At 35.7% G+C, this 24,787-nt stretch overlaps 1 protein-coding gene across 1 annotated transcript in view; it reads right to left on the bottom strand.

The window, feature by feature from the left end:
- BBX (BBX high mobility group box domain containing) overlaps nucleotides 1–24,787 on the bottom strand; it is a 260,911-nt gene that overhangs the window by 62,088 nt on the left and 174,036 nt on the right. Inside the window, exons 7-9 of the mRNA XM_036930771.2 lie at nucleotides 20,191–20,258; nucleotides 8,416–8,496; nucleotides 5,279–5,353 (exon numbers count right to left, since the gene is read on the bottom strand). Coding sequence (XP_036786666.2) covers nucleotides 5,279–5,353; nucleotides 8,416–8,496; nucleotides 20,191–20,258 — 224 coding nt within the window. The remainder of the gene's footprint in view (nucleotides 1–5,278; nucleotides 5,354–8,415; nucleotides 8,497–20,190; nucleotides 20,259–24,787) is intronic.

The following is a 24,787-nucleotide window of genomic DNA, read 5'->3' as shown; positions in this document are numbered from 1 at the left end:
CACAGCCCGTGACACTGTTCCTAGTTCTCCACTGGCTCCCTCTGCTGTCACTTCTGTTGTTGTAGGTTTATGTTCAGTAACTATTTGCTCACTACCATATACCCTGTGCCTGAAGCAGTGCACACCCAGGGGCTGAATGAAGGAATTCTGACTGCACAGGTGCATTATCTGCTATCTGAGTTAATGTACATCTGTCTGAGTTCAGGCCTGAGAATGGTTCCCTGCCTTTCAAAAGGACCTCCCATCTATGTTTAGTAGAACTATTTTCCTCGTCACCTTTCGGAGAGCTTTTACCTATCAGCAGTTACAGGGCAGTATTTTAAGTGCTCAAGGCTGCTGGGAGCCTGATTTCCAAAGGAGAATGTGTGGGGAAGGATCAAAAAATTTTAGTAGTCCAAAATATCCAGTATCACCTGGCAATAAAATTTTCATAGAATGACTTAGTATTGAGATATGCTTTCTAAAACTGCCTTTTGACTTCTTAAATTTTTCGGGGTGGGAAGTTGGAAAACTGGATATATGTTAATGTCTGTGGCTGAGCTTTATCTTGATTTCTCTGCAACATTTGGCATGGCTGACCTTTCTTTCGGGAAACTCCTCTGGGCTTCCGTTCTTGCAGGTCCTCATTTTCCTCCTACCTCTCAGGACGCTCCTTGTTCACCTTTGCTGGCTCTCCTTCCTATAGGGACCCCTCAAATGCTTTTCCTCCGGGTTTGTCATAAGTAGGCTTCTCTCTTAATTTACACATTTTCTCTAGTAATCTCATCTACTCTGATGGCTTTACTAGAGCTTGTCAATGCCAGCCTATGATACCACCGTTTATTCCATTTTTTTTTTCCTAGTTAAGAGACATAGGCATCCTTTCAGGTAAGAACAACATAGTATATGTTTTTCAATGACTGGTTAGCTAGTGGAGGAGAGTGCATGTTATATTATATTCCTGGGTGGGGGCACTAGTGGGCCAGACTGTATAGTATGTTCCTGGTTTTGCTTTATTTAACTCAAAGTAGATGGTGCTTGCCAATCTGTTAATTCCACTGCAGTCTCTTCTTTGGCTATTAGGTAATGTTATGATAAACAGGGTGGATGTAATAGTACATGAGGTACAGCAAAAGTACTAAGAAAAATGATGACCCTAGATATTAAGCTGCTAATTTTATGGCTGCCTGACATGGGGAGCAACACCAAGGAAACAGGTGGTAAAGATCAAAAGCGAATTACATAATGGTGGATGTCTTTCGCAATTATGAGGGGTATCATAAACAATGTAGCCTGGGGGGAAATAATTATTAAATGGATAAATGAATCAAAGAACAAATGAACAAGATGAGATGTTTGGTCTTTCTTACATTAAGAGACACATTAATGTTTCTAATAAAATGCATACTTTCATTCTGACTAGCTGCTATATGAGTGTATTGTTGTTTTTGCCAAGTGTAATATTCTGTAACATGCCCTCATGAAAATGCCTTAAATTTGTACTTACTACTTATATTCCTTTGTGATAATACTACAAATTTGGTAAGTATATGGTTGTATTCATATTGGCAACTTGCATACCTTCTAAATTAAGTTTTAATGTTCAAATCTATTTACCTATATCATCCAGATTAGATCTGTCTTCAAAGTATATATGTAATTTTTCAATGCAAAGATATTCTCTAGGTGTGAGAGTCAGCCACACAGCAAAAAGGAAAATATGTGGACTGGTCATGGCTTTCGAACTTATTAAATAATGGAAGACACAACTCCCTCTTAGCATTACACTTGGTCATTAGTCTTCAGTAAATGAGATCTAAAACAAGTGTCACTCTACCTATAAACAATAAATGATGCAGATAGGAAACTCATTCTGACCAACTTAATGGCTCAGAGCCTGGAAATAGAGTAATGGCTCTTCAGATGGGCCAAGCTGAATCTAGATGAATTATAATTATCAGTAAGGAATGGAAGACAGGCTGATATGGGGGGAAAACAGGCTCTGCACTCTGTATTTTTTCTTAGATCTTGTAAAGCAGATATATTTTTCTCCCTTTAAACATAAACATTCATAAGGAAGGAACCTGGAAACAAAATGTTCTTTATTCAGTTTCATGGTTCCATGTAGGTTAATGTCAACAGGTTTTAAAACTATCAGATTTGGTTGAGAAGGAAAAATATTCTTTTCAGCTTGCAAGGCAGAGACCCAGCACTCAGTATCAAAGAAAAAACATTTTTGACTTAAAGAAGTGCCCAGGGCTTATAATTCTTTAAAAACTGTGTTTCTAGGATAATTACATTACATAATAAATGACCCACTGCCAAGAGAAAATTTAACTAATCTCCTCCTAGAATGATAACACTTGTAAATCAAATTTGCAGGGAAGGTCTCTAAGAATTCTATATGCCTGATCTTAAAATATTACATAGCTAAAGAGTATGTAATTTTTAAAGAGTATAACATTTTTAAAGAGTAAATTGTTCCCTAAATTATATAAATACCTACTTTTCTCTACATGCATATAACAGGACTGAGAATCCCTCTGAAAAGGCACTTGGGTATAAAGTGGCCCATTGGTAATTTTCTATTATATGTCCCCTCCCTTCCTTACATGACCCTTTCCCTGTGAGGCCCTAGAATTACCAGTAAGTGCCTTAACAATGATGATTTAATGACTCATGGAAAAAATTACAAACTAAAGAGCAATACACTTAAATTGTAATTTCCTAATAGGAACTTGCTGGAAATTCAAATTCTTAGACCCCACTCCAGACTTAATAAAGCAGAAATTCTGGTGGTGGGACCCAGTAATCTGTGTTTGAACAAACCTTTGAGGCAACTCTGATGTATTTTAAAGTTTGTGAATCTCTGCTATAGACCTATTAGAGCAAGAATTTCAAGAGTACTTGTGTTTTTCCAAAGGTGATGGGTGTTTTATGAAGTAATTATAAGAGCTTTAGGAAAATGATCATTTAGTAATTATATTCTATGCTATTTCTACTGCAATATATATGCTCATAGCAGATTTTAATAGATAATTTTATTACATCATCTAGTTAGCTCTTGTTTAGCTTTGAATAAACCATCCCAGAACTGGGTTGACAATATGGTCAAGTCATAAGATGTTAGAGATTGAAACCTAGGGTGTTCTTGGGCCAGCTGAGGAAAGTGACTAGAGAGGTAACATATCCTTAGAGAATCATGTACTTCTCTTGTATAATCACCTATAACAGTTACAATGAAATAACGAGATACGTAATAATTTAATTTACTTATGAATTAAAAGAGCTCATATCAACCTATGCAAGATATAAGATATAAGTAGGAAAAATAATATACTGAGTTGGGAGGGGGAATTACATTTGATTCTAGGGTAAAACTATTTTGGCTTTTCCATCATGCATGTCTTCCTCTGTTACAATGCCTTGAAATGACTCCTAATTTGTTTTCAAATTAATGATTTTTTTAAAGCTTTCTTGAATCTTATACATGTTCCATGGTCAAAAACCAAAAGCCCTCAAGAGATAAGTGCCATTGGATAGAGAAACATCTGGGAACGTTTCCCTGCATAACTCCCAAGTAAGAAGAGGTTCTGTTCTCTAGAGTGTACTGATTATTAAGGACAAATTAAGTAGACAGGCTCAGAATTTCATTCTCCAGAGTCAAAGGACAGTGGTTATTATAGTATCCAACTGGTCCCTCAAAGCTGCCCAGGGCTTCAGGAGCTCCTAGTTAACCTAATGATGGTATTCAGCTTAACTAACAATCACACTCTGAGTTAAGGTAACTCTAAGAAACACACCAGCTGTGATATCCTGCATGACATTTTAAATTAAGTTGAATAGGCTTGGTACCAAGTTAATGCACTCAGGTGGGTCAAAGATGAGCCACCTTTCTGGTATTCATGTACAAAATACAGAATTTAATCAAATAATATACATAGCAAACACATTCTGTTTTGAAGGAAATGTTTCTAAAAAGTTGGACGGGACTGGCTCAGGTATCAGCATTAAAAATAAATCTAGTCACCATACCAAAATTTTTTTTGAACTCTTAAAAAAATTATTAGTATCAAATAAAAGGATATCAACAACTAGAGGAAAGCAACGAATTATTAAAAAAAACTATTTCTCCAGACAGTGGAAATACCGCCTGTTTATTATAATGAAAAATTCTAATAAAATCTTAATTCATTCAGACTCATCAAGCAAATTGTTCTCCATGAAATAACATGACATGATATTTTTGTTACCAGTTTTATAGAATAGCTCTCAAAAGCTAAGGCAGAGACACGTGTGATAGAGAAACCTGCCATGTATGCAGGCCAAGTGGCGGTATGACATCACAGTGGTTGACACAAGTGGAAGCAACATTTTATTTAATGTTAGAACTGAAAGCAGTATTTTCTCATTTTCAAAATAAGATGCTGGGTTTCTCTGCCAGAAGGATATCATTTTACATTTCATTTATGCAGCACTCTTTATTCAAATGAATCAAAGTGATTCGGTACATCAATATTAAACAGAACAGTCCTGCTTGTCATTTTCTGTCAACCCTTAAAAAGTTGCTTAGTTTATGATACGTATTTTTGGTTGGAATTAATAAAAAGGCAAAAGGGTAGAGACCTAAAGTAGACAGCATCTTATTTTCACAAACCATATATATTTTACTTAGAAATGAGCAGCACTGGGTTGAGGCCAGAGTCTTTGTGGCAAAATCAAGCATATCAGATTTGCTTCCTCATCATACCAACCAAGAAAACATGCTCCAGTGTGTGTACTCTCACCGGCTGACAACACAAAGGAATCTGAGATCCTCCAAGAGCTGGCTTGATCTAAGCATGGGATTAATAAACACTAATAAAAATGCTGTCTGAAGCTACATCACCAGAAGCTAAGTGCTGATGATTGAACAGGTTGTGTTTACTGCTGCAGTCGCCGTGAGAGTCACATGTGAATCACAGGACCTGATTTCACTATTGGAAAATCTAGTAAACTGGAATCATGTGGCCTTCATGTTGACAGTTTTTCCAAGCTTTTAAAATAAATTAAAAATAAAGTAAGATGAAATAAATGAATTACTGGAAAGTGTCTATTCTGAATGAACTCCTTAATGAATGCTTGTAAAATGGATATAAAATATGGAGCTAATCTGACTATTAGAGCAAAAGCAGCAAAAAACATGTACATTATGTTAGTGATGGCAAAGATAGGCCTAAAGTTCACTATGCATTATTAAAATTCCATTCCAATTATTTCCTGAGCTAAGTTTTCTGAGTGGGAAAAAAAACAGCCATACCTCTGCAAACTGAAACAAGGCTGACGCTTGACACTGTTTTGAAGGCGCATCAGGGTGGGTTGTACTTGAAGATATCTGAAAAGAAACAGTAATACATAAGGACGTTGTCCCATATCAGGCTAATAGATTCTGCCATATATTTCCACTGTAGACATTGATAAAGATTAAGACATGAGTCATCACCCTCAATTCCTTTTAGAACAACAGTATAAATGATACAAGAAGACAGAGGCCATGCTCCTAAAAACAGATGACTGGAAAGCACAAAATAACAGAGTTTGGCTCATTTGCCATGCCTCTTGTTAGAGTATCAGGTATGTATTAAACAGCAGTTGAGGAGATTTGTTGAAATAAATTTTCTTATTTCAATGAATTTTTAAAAATATGATTAAAAACTGGAAGCCTTGAGCGAAGCCAGTCACTCTCTTGCGTATACCATTCTTTCTAAGCTGTGCTCTGCTTGGAGGCAGCTGTGAAAGTGTGGGAGAAGCAAATGGATGTGGGTCAGGATATCTGGGATTCAATCTTAGCTCTGCTACTCACAGGCTAAATGACCTTGGGCAGCTCAGCCGATCTTTCTGAGGCTTATTTTTCCCAACTGTAAATTGATGATGATCCCATTTTATAGGATTACGGTGAGAAGAAAATAAGCCATAGAATACATACATTGCCTGGCATAGGAGAACTCAAAAACTGTTCACTGAATATGAACTGCATTTCTTTCTTTTAAAACACCATGTGTCCTACTACTCAATAAACATGGGCACATGTGCACACATACACACGTGTGTACACTCTTTTTTGGGGTCTGACAGTGGATAGACGATTCTGCCATGCCATAGTTGGTTCAACTAGGAGACCTTTTATTTTCACTTGGTAATTATGGTAGCCTCTTAAAATATTTGTTCTGAGATCCACGTAGAACTACTTTTCAAGGATTTCAGAGCAAGGTCAGTTATTAGTTTTGGTTCCAAAGTGAACAAAACTTTTATCCAGCTACAACAAAGGCTGAAAGTGAGTCACAAGAGCAAGAAGCCTGGGCATTTAAATTTAGCCCCTTTGCAGTCCCTTTTATGAAAGTGTTGTTCTCAAATTAATTGTGTGTACCAGTTCCATCAAAGGGTACTTCCTAAGTAATAAATGCACCATAATCATAACCCTTCAACCACAGAAATAATTTTTCATCTTAATTAAATTAAGTTAGGTAGAGAAACAATGGAGCCAGTTGATGATCCAGTGTATCACAGTGGTAAAGTGGTGTTTAGTGATGTGAAAGAATTAGCAGAGAGACTGATGGAATTATTGATTTTAGTCACTGCTGAAGCCACTAAGAACATTTTAATTCTAATGTTATCTTTTGAATCAGACATACAAGCATTTTTAGAATAAACATCAGTGGAAAAAAAAAAGGTCTCCCAGATCCTATTTAACAAACTAGATATAAACAAACTATCATGAATGGGTAAAATTTAACCAAGTGTTCTACATTTGAGGGTAAAACTCTTCTTGGTCAAACCACAAAGCCCGTCATTTCAAATGAGCACCATGTGCAAGTGTGGATAGACTGCAAATATGGATCCACAAGGCTTTTCACAAACCATATATATTGTACTTAGAAATGAGCAGCACTGAGTTGAGGGAATCACTTCAGATATCGCTTTTTCTTCTCACCAACCCTCTATATAAAAGTTGGTTGGAGAAAATAGACAGTTTATATAAAGGGAAATGCCTAGCCTCCAATATATTTTTTCAGGGATTACATCAGACAATGAACAAAATAGAACCAGTGTTACAAATCACCTAGATTTTTCAAAAGCATTTCACAAATTTCTAAACAAAAGAATGTTTTTAAAAATTACTGGGGTAAGGGATATACTCAGTAACTGACATGAATAGGGGCTCCTGAAGAAAGTTTAGGGATAGAGACCCCTAATATAAAAGCAATAGAGTTAGGGAGCTCTTTGGAATCTTAAATATGCTGCAGAATCCACAAAAATGCATGTACACCAATACAGCCAAAATTTCCTATGAAATTTTAGAGATTTCATTAGATCTTAGTGATTTAGAGAGCACTAGTATCTCTGCTTTCAAAGATGGCACCAACATGACTTAAGATGTCTGTAACTACTGTTTAGAGTGCAGAGTGAATCCTCTATGACATTTAATTCTTGAGAAAACAATATACAAAACAGTTAAAATTCACAGCACATCTCCCAGAGTGGCAGAAAGATAGCGAAGGAGTATTATGTAAGCAAATATGTACTACACCATTCTAGTGATACTGGCAAGGCATTTATGCATATTATAAACAATGTCTTGAAAGGAATGGCCTAATATGTCATTATGAAAAGTAGTTCTTCCAGTGAAATGTTGAGAACCACCAGGAAATGATGCTAGAGAGGGAAAAATAATCTGAAACTAAAAATATCCTCTCTGTGTGTAAAACCATAACACAATGGGCAAACATTAATGATGACAGCATGAGAGAAGATCTAGTGAAAGACAATTCAAAAGATTAAGAGAAGACCACGTACGTGTTTTAGAATTGAAAAAAAATTAATCAATGATGTTTTCATATTGAGTTCCAGAGTAAATGAAAGCTGTTTTGGGAAGCAGTCTTAACCTTTAGACTTGATATCAAGGAGAATGTGCTTTTTCCACATCATCTCTGAATCAATGTTAAGAGACCCACTGAGCCAAACAGGTTTGATATAAGACTTAAGACTTTGAAAACCGATAACCATATGCTAAATTTTTAATTAAGAGATAAGTAAACTTAAAAAAAAGGCTTAGTGAATAAGCATGAGTTGACCCTATCTTCTGAGTTAACACCTGATGAATGATTAAGTTTTAATAATTTACCTGTATTCTTAGCTTAACTATCCATGAATACAAAAATTAATGATATTTAAGTATAACAGAATTATATGATTTAATAACAAGTGTCTATAAAATAGTTGTTCCTTAACTAAGAGACTCTGAAGTTCCAAAATATATTTCCAAAATTTGATTCTATTTTTCTATTTATGGTTAATTGAAAACTGGGTAGAGTTCTTCACTGCCTTAAGTTACTGTAATCAGCTGAATTTAAACTAAAATTATAATTTCCTCATGAAATATAAATTGCAATATATTACCTCAGCAAACTGGAATAGTGGTGACTTCTGACGCAATTCAGGGGATTCTGAAACATCAGGCCTACAAGTGCCAGAAGATACCTGAAAGAAAGATGATATGAGGCACCACAGGAATCATTTCTGGAAGACAACAGATGACAGATGACACCTAAACATTTCTATTTGAGGAAAGAATGGTTTTGATTCCCTTAATCTGAAGCAATACTGTGACAAAAAATAGTTATATATGAGTTATACATAACTGCAAAGTTTTATATAAGGTGTCATTCAACTGTTAAATAATGCACTAAGTAGGAGGAGATGGATAGGACAATGCATTTTAGAAAAGTTAATATTCATCCAAGATAAATTTGTGTCCATTTGATCTCTTGGCTTTCTGCCACCAAATTCAAAGGAGATCTACTTCTTCTAAGTTCTACAATTGCCTAGTATTTCATACCACCTGACTACATGAAAACACAAATGAGATTGATAATATAAACCTTTTGGGAAAACAAAACTAAAGCCAAATTTTTGTTTCCTGGGGTTTTTATGCATTTATACAAAAGCCCCAATTGTAGAAGTTAGTATTTACCTAAGAAAAATTTCTTTCATGATATATATTTTCTTTTGCACTACTTACTACGTTGGATAAATATCTGATGCTCTGCTATCATCATTTGCAATCTTCATTATTAACACTAGTTACAGAAACACCACTGATTTTTTTTAGTTCTTGCTATTAATGAAGTACTTTTCTTAAGACACATACTTCCTCTTTTATTTCACTGCTAAAATTGACACATTTCTATATTCAGGTGACACAGTCACTTAGGGAGCTGTAATTCAAAATTCATAGGAGTCACAAAATGTTAGAGAGGGAAGGATTTCATCATTCCTCTGATCTAACCCTGTTTACAGATGAAGGAACTTAGGACCAGAAAGGTAAGTGATGCCTCTCCTTCCCAACATTCAGCAATCCCCTTAATGCTTATCTTCATGGCACTCAGCATTCACAAAATATTTATTGTCCATCTTCTCCCAGGGACTTTGCTTAATATAGAATGCTCAACACTACCTGGATACAATTTAGATACTGAATAGGTATTTATTGAATGAACTAAATGAGAGTTGACAACAATTCTTCTAAAATCCCAAATCAGTGCGACCCCTCCCACTTAAAAAAATGACAAGGTTAGGGGGTCTTAGGGAAAAAGTTATCTTTCATTTTAGAGGAAAAACAGAAGTTAAAAACTAGTAACATGTTTTTGACTGTAAAATAATCCAACTTCACTGTTGAATATCTGAAAAAGAAACAAAATACAGAAGAAAAATCATCTAGAAGAAAAAAAAATTAGAAGAAAATTTTATCATCTCAAGATAACTATTAATATCCCATATATATTCCTCATTATGTAAGATCATTTTTCAACAAAAATGGGATATTATACTACATTTAGATAATGTTCTTTAATAATACATTAATTTTCATATGCTACTAAACCTTTTCCAATGTAATTTTAATAGGTGCATGTGATTACATTATATTAGTTGAATGTTATGGAAAGTTGAGTTGATAGTTCTGGAAACTATCAGTGAATCCCTTCATTAGACACTGAAGGTGTGTTCCCTAGCAGTGTCACAAGCCATTGGGCAGGAGCAAACATTTGAAATTTTAACTGTCAGCCTAGGGTTTGAGGGAGTAATAGACGCCTTCTAGTAACAAGCTCCACTAAGAAGGCGCAGAAGCTTTAATTAATTCGCCACCTGTGGTTTGGCTGCCTAAGTCTGACTCCCTCTCAGTTAACCATTTTACAAGTTGTGTGGCAAATGGCCCAAGTGTTTTCATTCATTTGCTTTCCCAAAATTTGAAGGCAAGGAGACACAAAATGCATTAACAAGAAGGCCAATGAATCCTAAAATTACTAACCATGAAAATTCCCTTATTAGAAAGAATACTTGAACAAAATAAAGCTTTTTATTATATAATTTAGGAATGACAAAAGAGGAAATCAATACTGTCTTGGTTTATACAGAAATCCTGTGTATTTGGCCCCTAGATAACTTGGTAAACAATCAAAATTGTTTTAAAATCAAGTCTAGGACTAAAGGAAAGTTATAAAGTGTCTTGATAAAACTTTAATAATGAAGGCTGCACATGTGAAAGAAATCCATAAAAGATATTTGGGCTTAAAAATTTTATCATTTTGGGTGCGTACACTGCATAGAGTCCGTATAATGTATGTTTTTATTTCAGATCCCATGATGAATGTGAAAGTTACTATTATATATGAGATTAGCTACCTGATCTATTAGTTAGGGTTCATATTAACTGTAAGAAAAGTCAACTTTCTTTCAAGTGCGATTTATAGATTATTTGTCCATAACTATACAACATGTCATAAAGTTTTAAAGCTAAATGAGACCCTCTACAAATCATTACAATGGTTGGTCTTAAAAATTTCTTTTTGAATGGAGAATTCAAATGTAAGTAATCAACAGGACATCTGTAATCTTGCATATTATGTCACCTGCACCAGGCCATCAAAGAAGTCCACACATGTAAGACCATGTTCACCATGCACCTGACGCATGCTGAGTACCTGTTGACTGACTTGATTGTCTGTATATGTGTGACCAGGAAGGATCTCAATGACCTGGCCAGGAGTCATACAACCAAGGCTGACCAATGGTTAAAAGAGCAGTATCAGAACCACTAAGGCTATGCACATTACTCTAATGGACAAGGTCTTCTCTCAAAATCTAATTACTCTTACTTCAAAGCACTGTGGACTTAGTACATATCTTCAGTGTAGTATAAAGGAAACAGCACACTATTAGGAGCCAGGAGATCTGGGTTACTACTAAGCTCTGTGGTTACCTGATTCTCTCTAGTCCACAGCAGAACAGAAGCAGCAAATCAGAAGAGGCCAAGAGTGAGGATAAGAAAAATGAGGAGGGTTGAGAAATAAATAATACCCACAGCAAAAAGACACAGGAAGTACACAGAAAAACTATAAATAGATGCAAATGTTTTATAAAGCATTGTGGTCTACCTAAAAGAAATTAAAGTAGGGCAAATAGCCCAAGGTTTCTACTGAAGATATCAGTCATTGCAGTAATTAATATTTATAACTATGATTCTAAGTTATCAAGATAATTATAAAATACATGCCTTATTAAAAGGTAAAAATGCATGTGATACACGCTAGATATATTTCCATCTAAAATCTCAAGGTGTAAAAAAATTCAATGACATGGAAAATGTATATATGTACAATCTATTCCTGTATGTCTGATAAAAAATGCACCCAATGCAAGTGTGTATATTTGTGCATATACTGATATATATACACATATATAAGAAATCTGGGATTATAGCCAAATGAAAGGAAGAGGGTACTTCCCATAAAAGCCTCCTACATAACTCCTTTAAGTAATGCTGTTAGTCAGAGGGTCCCAGACCTTGTAGTCTTGCTGTTTTTATTTTCAGTACTTTAAATTGCTTATTAAGTGGAGCATACTTCTTATGGATAAATATCATTTCCTCAATATTCATTCCTATGCTAGAGCCACCTTACTTTCTAAATATAACAGAATATAAAGAATCAAAGATATTTGTTCATTAATTAAGAGGAAAGAAAAGATACCAAATAAGCAGAGCCTAAATAAAGGGGGAAAAAAAAATCTTAAGAAACTAGAAATCATCTCTGAAATAATTCATAAAGCCACTAGGTGTAGCTATATGCCCAAGAATACAGTTAAAGGTATTTTTAAACTCTTAAATCCAATCATCCCTTTGATTTCGCTATAATTCTCAAAAACCAAGGAAGGGGAATGATTAGTATAATTAAGAATTACAACAAAGTAGTATTTTTTTCCACAGGCACAATTCACATTGTGAAAACTAGACTTGGAAGCGTGATCCAGCCTCCTGATAAAAAATAAGAGTACGCCAGCTGGATGACTGTAGGTGCTTTGGGAAGTTAGGTATTTGCAAGAGCCTGTCCCTCCTTCCCAAGGTACAAGATCACAGTCACACACAACTGGACTGTGATCACCACATGGTCACCAAAAGGGCTAAGTCCTCCAGTTGTAACTGAACTACACATCCCTACCCTTGTTAATTCAAACATTGTTGATTGCTTACTCCTCTAACAAATATTCAATAAACACCATATGCCAGCCATCAAGAATGATGCTTTCAAGAAACCTGCATTCCACTTGTTTGCATTATATGCTGGGAAATAAAACAACTAAGGGAATGTGTCTGACTCAAGTTACTTGCAATTCAAGTGCAGGGGATGCTATACATCTAAGAATGTAAGTTCCAAATGGTAGATATTACAAGGCCTCTGGGAGGACAGAGAAGCAGGCTACATTCTGTCTGGGGATGGGTGGAGGAAGCTAATATAACATCTGAGGTATACCCAAAAGCAACACCAGAATCGTGCCAATGATGTGGTAATAGCAAGAGCAAAAGTCTGGAGGAAAGTGCTCGTGTGTGAGAAACAGTGACTACTTCTCAGAGCAGGTGAAGGACATGATGCCCAGGAGCGCAGTGGGAGATGAACCGGATGGAGAGGGTTTTGATTCCGTGTTAAGTCTGAACATTAGGCTGAAGGCAATGGGGAGCCAACCGGGATTTTCACTCAGAGGGGCAACATGATGAAAGATGCATACTTAGATAATTCTGTCAGTGAAGTACAGGAAGACCTTGGCTGGGGAGTGACTGGAGGCAGGAGACCAATTAGAAGGTAGAGGAAATAAAGCAGCCGAGAAGTGGGGCCCCAGTTAAGTCAGAGAGAGTATTTGCCAGGCCTTGGTAATTGTCTGGAAGGATATCAGGATTGAGGGAGAGGATTCAGACAATGCCAATGTTACTAAGATAGCTTAAAGTCTTTCACTGAAAGAGGGAACATGACAGGAGGAAAAAGATCTAAGCGAGGTTTGGGGATGGGGCTGTCCTCTGTGGAAGGACAGGGTTTGGGAGTAGAGGATTCTACTTTACAGCTCAAGTGTAGATAAAGATCCTCATGACTCCAAGGCCCCGTGATCTGATTTTCACCCCCATTCAGCCTGACCCAGGCTTTCCTGCAATTGGCTTTTGCCAGGTATCCTTGTATAACAGAATACCTGGGTGATGTGCATTTAATATGAGATGTTAAATAAAGCTCTGAAGTGGACTTGAACTTAAACATAGGTGAATTAAATGTAAGCACATTACATTCAAGTTAGTCCTTCAAAACACTTTTAAGGACTAAAAGGAAGCCACTCTCAAACTTAAATTAGGTGGAGAGCCTGAATACCAAAGCCATGCACTTGGCTGGCTGGCACCAGGACAAGCCACAGCCTGACGCAGTATTGGGCTGCCCTGGGGCATGACCAAGTAACACTGTGTGGAGGAAGAACATGGTCAAGTAACCTGCAGAGAGTAAATCCCTGGTTTTACTCAGGGCTGCAGGGCTACCAGAGTATTGACTTCACTCCATGAGCAAAGTTCTATCATTATAAGCTGTGTGGCAAAGCAACAGTATGGAAGTCCATAACAGACTCCAGGCCTCTTCTACAAATAACTGCTCTACCAGCTAAAACAAATCACCACATTTTTCTGTCTCAGTTTTCCCATTTGGTAAAGTAGGTAACAGTGCTACCCTGTTGCAAACAGCATGCGATAGCGTACACAGACAGACACACCACCACAGCAGGTACCACCCTTCTCTTTCATTCTCCTGTTCTCCGTCCTCCTCTGTCTATCCCGTCTCACTTGCTACCCACCCTCCTCAATACCCATTCCTACCATCTTCTGGAGACTGAGAATCTCATTCAGTACATCACTGTCTTGAGGAACGTGGCCTGGGCACTCATGGAGGATAGATGTTTAGCAATGAAGCTGGGGAAAAGGAGGCGATTTTCTGGGCTTTGAGCCCCGCTCCTGACAGATGGAAGGGCATGGGCTGGATGGTCAGTCCCAGCCAGAAAGGGCAGCAAACAGTGACACAGGAGGGAGAGGTCTCCACCAGGGAAGCAAGAAAGCTCACAAAGCTCATTTGCTATTTAATGTAAAATTCACAGTGTATTTCCTCACAAAACATATTTGGAAGCTACACAACTATGAGAAGGGAATTAAAACTTTGATGGATGGAGGTAAGAGTTGGGAGGCAAAAAGTTGGAGTTCAATGGATTTAAGCATCCTGTAGTCAAAATATACTAGCCTAAGAGAGGCATGTACCGAATTAGCCCAAATGTACCAATAGGTAGGAAAATAATTTTCCCCACCTCAGTGATGTCAAATTATAATAAAGATAGGGGGAAACTTTCAATTTTATCTAAATCTATATGTTTTAAATTTAAAACTCCCAGTATTAAAAATATGGATATAATCATTAATTCATTTAATAAATATTGGTATAACTTCCTTTTCTCTGGCTCGGATTACACCTATCTCATCATTTAATGGGAAATACATGGGCCTTTTAAATCCTACTACTGTGACTTTGATGCTATGACCTTCATTAGGCTATTTAAACTCTCTTGCCTCATTTCCTCATTTACAAAATGAACCCACCTCATAGGGCTCACTGGGGGATGAAATGAGATAATCTATGTAAGTGCCTGGCCCCCAGAAAGCACTCAGGAAATGCCCCTGTAAGGCTGCAGCACAGAAGACCTGGGGAGAAGGGAGAAGGGGCCTGAGATGAGGTCAGGTGGGTGTGGGCTGATTCAACAAAAGCCTCTGAATACTACAGGAAGACTGAAGCTAGTCCTCTTGGGCTCAAATGCCAGTTCTGTCACTTCATAGATGCACAATCCTGAATAGGTTATTTAACCATTCTTGCTTCCATTTCTTCACCTAAGGGTTTGATGTTTACTTACGAGGGAAATGAGACTTAACTCACAAGGTTGTTATGAGGATCAAGAATTATTCTTATGTAATGCACTTAAGAACAGCACCCGAATAGAGGAAGTGCTCAATAAATGCTTTGGAGTCCTGCAGTTTAAATCTTGCCATTTTTTCTGATCTCAATTTGCTTCAAGTCTTCCAGGTGAGTCAAGACTTGTGCCTAGTGCACAATCAGAAAAAAGAATTTTTTTGGAGACTTTTATTATACTGCATTTAATAATACAACTAAATATAATCAAGTGCTGTAATGTATAATACTTGATGACAAGAGCAATGAGCAATTAGGAAGAAGAGAAATCAAATTTGGCTTAAGAAATTAGGAAGGCTTTCTAGAGGACATGAGAGACTGCTATTAAAAACATAAAGTATATTTATTATTTTCAAGCTTTAGTCATATAGAAATTTAGATGTATGAACTATTTTGCTTTTGAACAGGCAGATGGTGATCAAGAAACAAAGATCAACATGATTTCCTTTGAAGCCAGACATATCATGTGAAGGATTTGCTATCTCTAAAAACCTAAACCTTAATACATCAGCAGCACCATGAGGGCAGAGACTTGTGTCTGAGTTTGTTCTCTGATGTGGCCGGCAAATAAAAAGCATTATATAAATACTTGTCATTGTGCAAAAAGGTGTCACACAGTTCCTACACTGTTCAGTTCTTATGTATGACCTTTGTAGTCCCTTAATGGAGGTGTGCCATCATTTGCGAGCATCTTCTCCACTAACTCTGATGCTAACTCAGCTATTCAAGTCATACTTCCTATATAGTGATTTCTCCCAAGTACTAAAAGGTTGCCCCCTTCTTGAGCACCTGGTGATAGAGTAAACTACAACTGTAACTTCATACAAATTTTCAATGGACAGGGAACTATGTGTTGGGGAGGGCAACAAGGGGTTTTGTGGCAGGGAGGAGTGGATGTGTACCTACACTTCCGGTAAAGCATGCTATAGCTTGTAGGAGTAATGACTGGTATAATTTAAGCTTTCAAGTTAAGTATGAAATACTTAGAATAACTTACAGTAAACAATACTAAGTCCCTGTAAGAATGCTTTTCAGGAAAGTCAAAAATGCCTTACAGGTTTTATTTAATTAATCATCATAGATGTCTTGGGAGTAGAAGCAAGTGGGTATTATTAGCTCCATTTTACAGGATAGAAGGCAAAAAAAAGTGGCTTGATCACAACCTTACTGTCATATCTGCTCATTCCAACAAAAGAACTAGCCACTCTAAAATCACAGACCTAGAGTCTAATGCGTTTCCCATACATTTGAAAGTTTGCCTTCAGTCATCAACTACATGATATTGATGCCTTCAAACCTTTTCATCAGCTGTGATTACTATGCCTTTTTTATTTTCCATTATTTCTCAAACTATCTCTTCTCTTCTCATCAAGATGACTTTCTGGCACTCTTTCAGGTCCTTTCCAATATTAATCCAAACTGTTTTATATATTACATGTTGAATAAAAGCCCCTTTCACCCTCTCTGAATTGTATCACTCACTGCCTCTATTTTAAAATTTTAATTTAGCTTTGCATTTTTATTAAAGTAACAAATATAAGAATACAGAAAATTTTCAATCCTGGAGATTATTTCTAGAAACTCTAGATCAAATAATTATACTTTATTGCATTTCACCTGCATATAATAACTCTCTGATAAGAAACTTAAGGGCTTTCCTCTCTTAATGTGACTGCCTTATCTTGAGCTCTTCCCAGAGTTTGATGTGAACATCATTACTTTTATGTCTTCTATTTTTTCTTTCTTGTTCCTTTAAAGTAAAAATATATACACATGTTATTTATGTTCACTTTAATCTCTGGACATTCTGTTGAGCAGACTAGCTCTCACCTCCTCTGTGGTCCCCTGGCTAGCCTATTTTCACCTGGTACTTTTATCCTGTTTAATTGATTAAACAACTTCTGTTTAGTTTCTGATTTCAATTCGTTTGCTAAAATTTCCTCTCCATTTCCTTCACTATTTTGAGGTTATTTCCTAAATGCTTCTCTTTCACTGGGTCTCAGCAAAGACAAGCTCAGTGCACATTTTGCGCCAGGGGTCACTCCTTTATGGCTGTCTTGTTCAACATATGTATTCTGCTCCCTCAGCCCATAAATTCTTTAATGACAAACACTGCTTTTTAAAATTTATCCCAAGTATTTAATCAATTTCAATGTACTCTGGGTATAAAGGAAATCTAAGGCTAACCCTTACGTGAGAACTAAAAGAACCAAAGCAAACTGTAAATGCAAATTTCATCCCTTTTACTCATCAGAGACACAGAGTTACCACAATTCAAGTTACAGTAACAGTAGCATATAAAAATGTTGACCTAATAATGCCATTAAACTATTTTGGCTGATGCTGAGTTAATCGGAAGGCTCAGAAAAAAGGGAAAACTCAAAACATTTTGTTATTATTTTCCCAGTGATATCTCAAGAACCCCTAATTTTTCTCTAAAAACTCTAAGAGCACTCCAGGTAAGATCTAGGAAATACTCTAGGCCAAAGACGCTTTTAATCTGGGATTTTATTATTTCAGTTACAGCAAACCTCTCTACCTTCTAGAACTGCTTAAAAAATAAACAAACAAACTCTATTATGTATTAAAATTCCTACATTTAAAAAAAAGGCGTTTGCAGACTTCTTCTATGTGGTTAGGATTCAGGTTAATGAACAAGGCAAAATCTCCTCCCTTTAAAAATAAAATTTCAGAATAAGAATTCTGTCATGGCATTTTTAAAAGCCATTATGATTAGATCTTCTCTGTAGCAGAATTTTTGTGAAAAGTCACTTTGATTGGTTCTACCTAATAATATAAACAGACTTTACAATAATTGTTCTAAATGTCAGAAGTATGAAATTTCTCTCTCTCTCATTTTATTATCCTGATAATTTTCTTAGGAAAATGTTTACGCACATATTTACTACATTTGTCTTATGTTCATCATCTGCTTATGCATATAGGTCCCTACAGTTTCTATGTCCATGTCTACATATTTGGAATGAGAACAACTGCACAAAAAATCAGGTGCTGAGTGAAATCTACAGATACATATGACATGAACTCTTGAAATTAATTATATTTAGACAGGTTTATTTTATACAACCTGCACTACTTTCTTGTTACAGGATCTCAGGGTAAGTTTGAATAGTGCCCTAAATATCTCTTGAAAAGAAAGCAGAGAATAAGAAGAGTTGAATTCTTAGAGGTGGTTCTTAAAGACCTAATGCCGGCAACTTTTTATTTACCACAGATTCCTTTCTCATCTATGGTTCACTTTAAGTCATTTGGTTTTCTTTGTTTTTTTTAGCTTGAGAATTCTCAAATTGTTTCCCCTTCATCAGAAATAAAAGGTTGACCAGTACATTGTTTAAATTGGTTATGTGAAAATTCTGTTGTTCCTAAAAGCGGGGAGAAGGAGAACTAGTTACTTTCAGAGCCCAAGAAGCAAACTTTAAGCAAAGTAAATTATTCTTTCCTTTAGTATTTTCATCTGTCTATAAGTTCTGGAGATCTTATTTGTTTATATTTGTTCTGAAGGCTAAAAAGAATGATAATAGATTTAATCTAATCTGTTAGAAAAGATGATGCTTTCACAATACAGTGCATTCTCAGAAATCATGAGTCAGACTGTGTTGCAAGGTCAAGTGTGCATTACTATTACAACATGCACCTTTTGGACATGCTTGGGATACTCTATACCTGAGACCTAGTCTAACTGCCATTAGGTAGCAGTCATGTGTTAGAAGAGTGAAATGATGCCCGAGAATGCTATTGTATTAGGAAGTACAAACATGAGGAATAGGAAGTATGTGAAGGCACGAAGTGACGTGTTTACCTTTTTCTGCTAAAGATTAATACAATGTAAATACAAGTACACCAGTTTACACATTCTTCTGCTTCACTGAAATGAATGCAATCAAAGAACATATGATCAACAACTATAAGCTATGTAAGTTACCAAATGTAAGCTATAAATAATAAAAGTCTTTTGTGATACCTTATATGTTATCTTCTAAAACCACTATTTGAATAGGTTTCAGTTGTAATCTGTAGGGCATACTTACAACTTAAAAAAAGTAAAAAAATATATATCTGCAACAGAATTGAGCTTACTGTTATTCTATCCTAAATAGCAACTCTAGTTGAGGATTAAGAAATTTCCATCTCGAATACTTGGAAAAAAAAACATGACCTGCAGGTTAACTTGTCTGGCCTCTGTTAAATGGGTCTGGAAAATAGAGGAATTCAACAAATGCAAACTATGCATGGTTAACTGCTAATACCTGCCCATCAAAACCATACCTAAAAATATCTAGTAAAAGCAGTCCAATAACTATACAAGGGAATAAAGATCATGAAACCAAAGCCATGAGGGTCTGGGTGTTTTTCATTTTCCATTTTAAAGAATAAAACCATTTTGGAATGCCATGTTTTCTGATTTTCAAAAACAGGAGTTTGGATTTACTCAGGACCAGAAAGACTGACAGTTTCATGCTTTTTAAACTTGGATCTTTTCACCGTCAAGTCTAAATGAGAACATCACAAAAGCAAGGAATGTTATGACTAGAGAGAATGAACATAGGGCACATCCTATAGGCCCATGACACAGTCATGACAAACGCTAATTATCTATACATTTCTTTCTCCTAGCTTCATAGAACCTCAAAGTCTGCATCTGACTTGTGTTTGTGTCCTTTTGGGCTTTTTTATACCACCTCTCAAGGCACAATATATTGTACACATAGGCAAAGTTAGTAAAGTTTGCTCATGAGCTATGAACAGTGAAACTGCAGAACTAACAGCATGAAAAGTACACAAATGAGCTATGTTCTCAAGTCCCAGAGTGAGCAGGGTGGAGTGGGATGAAGGACTGGCTTACCTCTGGTGTGCCAAGAGCATGTTCTCCAGCTAAAAGCAGCATGCTCAGGCCTCCCATCTGAGTAGGATCTAAATAAATAAAAATAACAAATGAATCATTAATTTACAGTCAGTAAGTACCTATAACCTACAGAATTGAGAAAGAATACGTACAAAGACTAGACTAGAAATCCAAAAGAAACACACATGACTTTTCATAGAAAATCTCAAGATTTTTTATTCAGCAATAACCTGGCATATGTGCTTAGTACTCACACTTTGGTGAGTCTTTCAAATACTACTGTGGTCCTACCAACAGAACACTTTCCTCAATACCACAGCTGTTTATAACATGAATTATCTCCTAATGTGATGTTTCTTTTCTTATTGTAGTTTAGATAGGTTATTTTAAACAAAAGTAAGCTAGACTTGTCTTTTAAATAAAAGTTTGAGATTGTTATTCTCAAATTGTTACTGTTGCCTTCTGAAATCAGGGCTCATAAAAAAAAAAAAACAGGCTCTAAGAGGAACTAAAGAACAGAGAGAAATTTTTAAAATAGGCCTCCAAATCTAGTGCACTCTGTTCAACTAATCTTTCTTAAAAACTTTCAAAAAAAATGTAAATTAAACAATGATGTATTTTTGACATTTTACATCTTAGGGGTATAGTCAGACCCTTCCCTAAAATACTTTCAAGATTTAAAATGAATCCTTTGTGTATTACTGAAGGTGTCTCTTTTCCTTCCTTCAATAAATGATAGAAACAGAAAGACAAAATAAAAACAGCCAAGTGGTAGATCTATAACACAGGTTATATCTAAATAAGGAATGTTTTATAGACAATAAGCAAATTATATTCTTTAATCCTGTCTTAAATGAATTAAAGTTCAGATGTGCAATGAAATAACATATGTGAAAATGCCTAACTCAGTACCTATCCTAGTGTATATGAGTCCTCAATAAATGCAGTTTTAATTTTAGTGATCTCTCTACAATTAAAAATAAGGATCAGGCGTACTGTAATAATATGATGTTCTGTGAATCATTCTAATTAATATAATCTGGAAAGCGAGAGAACTCACCAAGACTAAGAGCGATCAGGCTGAAGCTAAAATTGTACAAAGTGGCAGCTAAGAGAAGGACATATCTCTGTTTTGATTCTGCTGGGATATGTGGAAGCACCATTTTGGGGGATAACCTGGAATCATCCTACAGACATCTAAGCAATAATCACCTGAAGCTTCGTTTCCCCAGAATGCTGCCGGTCTGTTAGACTGCATTTCTGAGAGTTTATATATGATATACCACAAATTTTGTTGTACTATGAATCACACATTGAACCATTAAGTTCTATACTTAATTTTTGGAGGATCCTCCATAATGTAACACAATGCTATATGAATTTACAATCCCACCAATAAGCTTTCCTTCTCTACACATCCATCCCAGCATTTTGTCTTTCTTATTATGGCCATTCTAAGGTGTGAGGTGATATTTCATTGTGGTTTTAATTGTCATTTCCCTATGATTAATGATGTTGAACATCTTTTCATGTAACTGTTGGGCTTTCATGTATCTTCTCTGGAGAAATTTCTACTCAGTTTTGTTGCCCACAATTTATTTATTTTTGCTACTGAGTTGTATGGATTCTTCATATATTTTAGATATTAACCTCTTACCAGATAGATGGCTTGCAAATATTCTTTCCATTCCATAGTTTGTCTTTCCACTTTGTTGATGGTTTCTTTTGCTGTCCAAAACCTTTTTAGTTTGATGTAGTCCCACCTGTTTGCTTTACATTTTGTGCTGTGCTTTAGCGCACATGTCCAAAGAATTACCAAGATCCATGTCAAGGGGCTTTATTCCAATGTTTTCTTCTAGGAGTTTCATGGTTTCAGATCTTAAGTTTTTAATCCACTGAGTTATTTTTTTATGAGTGGCGTAAGATATGGGCCCAGTTTCATTCACTGACATTTGAATACCCACTCACTTAACCCAGCAACATTTATTGAAAAGACTGCCTTTTCCCCATTAAGTATTCTTGGCTCCCCTGTTAAATAGCAGTTGACAATATAAGCTTGGGTTTATTTCTGGGCTCTTGCTTCTGTTCTATTAGTCTATATGTTTGTTTTTAATGACAGTACCATACATTTTTGGTGACTACAGCTTTAGAATATAACTTGAAATAGGGAAGTGTGATGTCTCCTGTTTTGTTCTTCTTTCTCAGGATTTCTTTAGCTATTCTGGGTCTTTTGTGGTTACATATAAATTTCAGGAGTGTTTTTTCCTACTTCTGTAAAAATTCCATTGGAATCTTGATAGGATTGCACTGAATATATAGTTGGCTTTGGTAGTACTGACATTTTAACAACATTAATTCTCTCAATACATGAACAGAAGCTACCTTCCCATTTATGTGTATTTTCTTCAGTTTCTTTCATCAATGTGTTGTAGCTTTCATAGTGGAGAACTTTTACCAACTTGGTCAAATTTATCCTAAGTATTTGTTGTCTTTGATGCTATTATAAATGGGATCAGTTTTTTTTTTTTCCAGAAAATTCCTTGTTAGTGTATAGAAATGCTCCTGATTTATATGCTAATTTTGAAACCTCCAATTTTTTTTTTTAGATAATTATTTTTTTTATTGAAGGGTAGTTGACGCACAGTATTACATTACATTAGTTTCAAGTGTACAACACAGTGATAAAACATTTATATACATAATTCTAGGTTCCAGCTATCACCCTACCAAGCTGTTACAATAACTTGACTATATTCCTTATGCTATACATTACATCCCGGTTACTTATTTATTTTACCATTGGAAGTCTGTCCTTTTTTTTTTTTTGTGAGGGCATCTCTCATATTTATTGATCAAATGGTTGTTAACGACAATAAAATTCTGTATAGGGGAGTCAATGCTCAATGCACAATCATTAATCCACCCCAAGCCTAATTTTCATCAGTCTCCAATCTTCTGAGGCATAACAAACAAGTTCTTACATGGAGAACAAATTCTTACATAATGAATAAGTTACATAGTGAACAGTACAAGGGCAGTCATCACAGAAACTTTCAGTTTTGCTCATGCATTATGAACTATAAACAGTCAGTTCAAATATGAATACTCATTTGGTTTTTATACTTGTGAAACCTCCAATTTTACTGAATTTACTGATTAAATCTAACATATTTTGGCTGAGTTTTTAGGATTTTCTTTCTATAAAATGTCATCTGCAAATAAAGACAATTTCACTTCTTTCCCAATTCTGATAACTTATGTTTCTTTTTCTTGCCTTATTTGCTCTAGCAAGGACTTCCAATACTATAGTGAATATGAGTGATCACAGTGGACACCTTAGTCTTGTTTCTGCCTTAGAGGAAAAGCTTTCAACCTTTCACCATTGATTATGATGTTAGCTGTGGGCTTGTCATGTATATATATATGGCCTTTATTTTACTGAGATACGTTTCTTCCATGTCTACTTTGTTAAAAAGTTTTGATCATAAATGGATGTGAAATTTTCTCAAATATATTTTCTGCATCTATTGAGACAATCATATGATTCTTTTCTTTCATTTTATTAATGTGGTATATCACATTCATTGATTTGTATATGTTGAGTCATCCTTGTACATCCTTGTATCCCAGGGATAAATTCTATTTGATCATGATATATGGTCCTTTTTAATGTGCTGAATTCAGTTTGCTAGTGTTTTGTTGAGAATTTTTGCATCTATATTTATCAGGGGATATTGGCCTGTAGTTTTCTAGTAAGTCTTTTTCTATGTTTTTTTTTTTCCCCCAGGATAATGCTGGCCTTGTAAAATGAGTTTGGAAATGTTCCCTCCTGTGATTTTTTTTCTAAGAGTTTTGGTGAATTGGGTCCTTCCTTTTTTTAATTTGGTTAGTCTAGCTAAAGGCTTACCAATTTTGTTTATCTTTTCAAAGAACCAAATCTTAAGAGTCTGACAGGAAGGCTCATTGTCTTTCTGGTCTCTAATTTATTTCTCCTTGGCTCAATTTGTTTTTCTTTTTCTAGTTTCTTCTAGAATAGAGTTGTATTGTTTACCTGGGATCTTTCTTGCTTAGAATATAGGCATTTATTGTCATGTCTTCATTCTTAGAACTGCTTTTGCTGGTATGTTGTGATTTTACTTTCATTTGTTTCAAGAAACCTTTTAATTTCCCCTTTGATTTCTTCTTTGATCTATTGGTTATTCAGGAGAGTGTTAATTTCCAGGAGCTCATGAATGCTCCAGTTCTCTTGTTAATGATTTCTAGTTTCATGCCACTGTGGTCAGAGAGGATACCTGGTATGATTCCAACCCTTTTAAATTTGTTAAGACTCCTTCTGTGGTCTAATGGGGCCTGTCCTAGAGAATGTTCCATGTGCGCATGGAAACAACCTAAGTGTCCATCAATGGTTGAATGGATGAAGAAGTGGTGTGTGTGTGTGTGTGTGTGTGTGTGTGTGTGTGTGTGTGTATAGAATATTATTAAGTTTTAAAAAATGAGGAAATTCTACCATTTGTACCAACACAGATGGACCTCAAAGGCATTTTGCTAAGTGAAATAAGACAAAAAAGACAAACACTGTATGATCTCACTGATATGT

The sequence above is a fragment of the Manis pentadactyla genome, chromosome 1 (genome assembly GCF_030020395.1).
Source record: "Manis pentadactyla isolate mManPen7 chromosome 1, mManPen7.hap1, whole genome shotgun sequence".
NCBI lineage: Eukaryota > Metazoa > Chordata > Mammalia > Pholidota > Manidae > Manis > Manis pentadactyla.
This window is presented reverse-complemented; position numbering and strand designations above follow the sequence as displayed.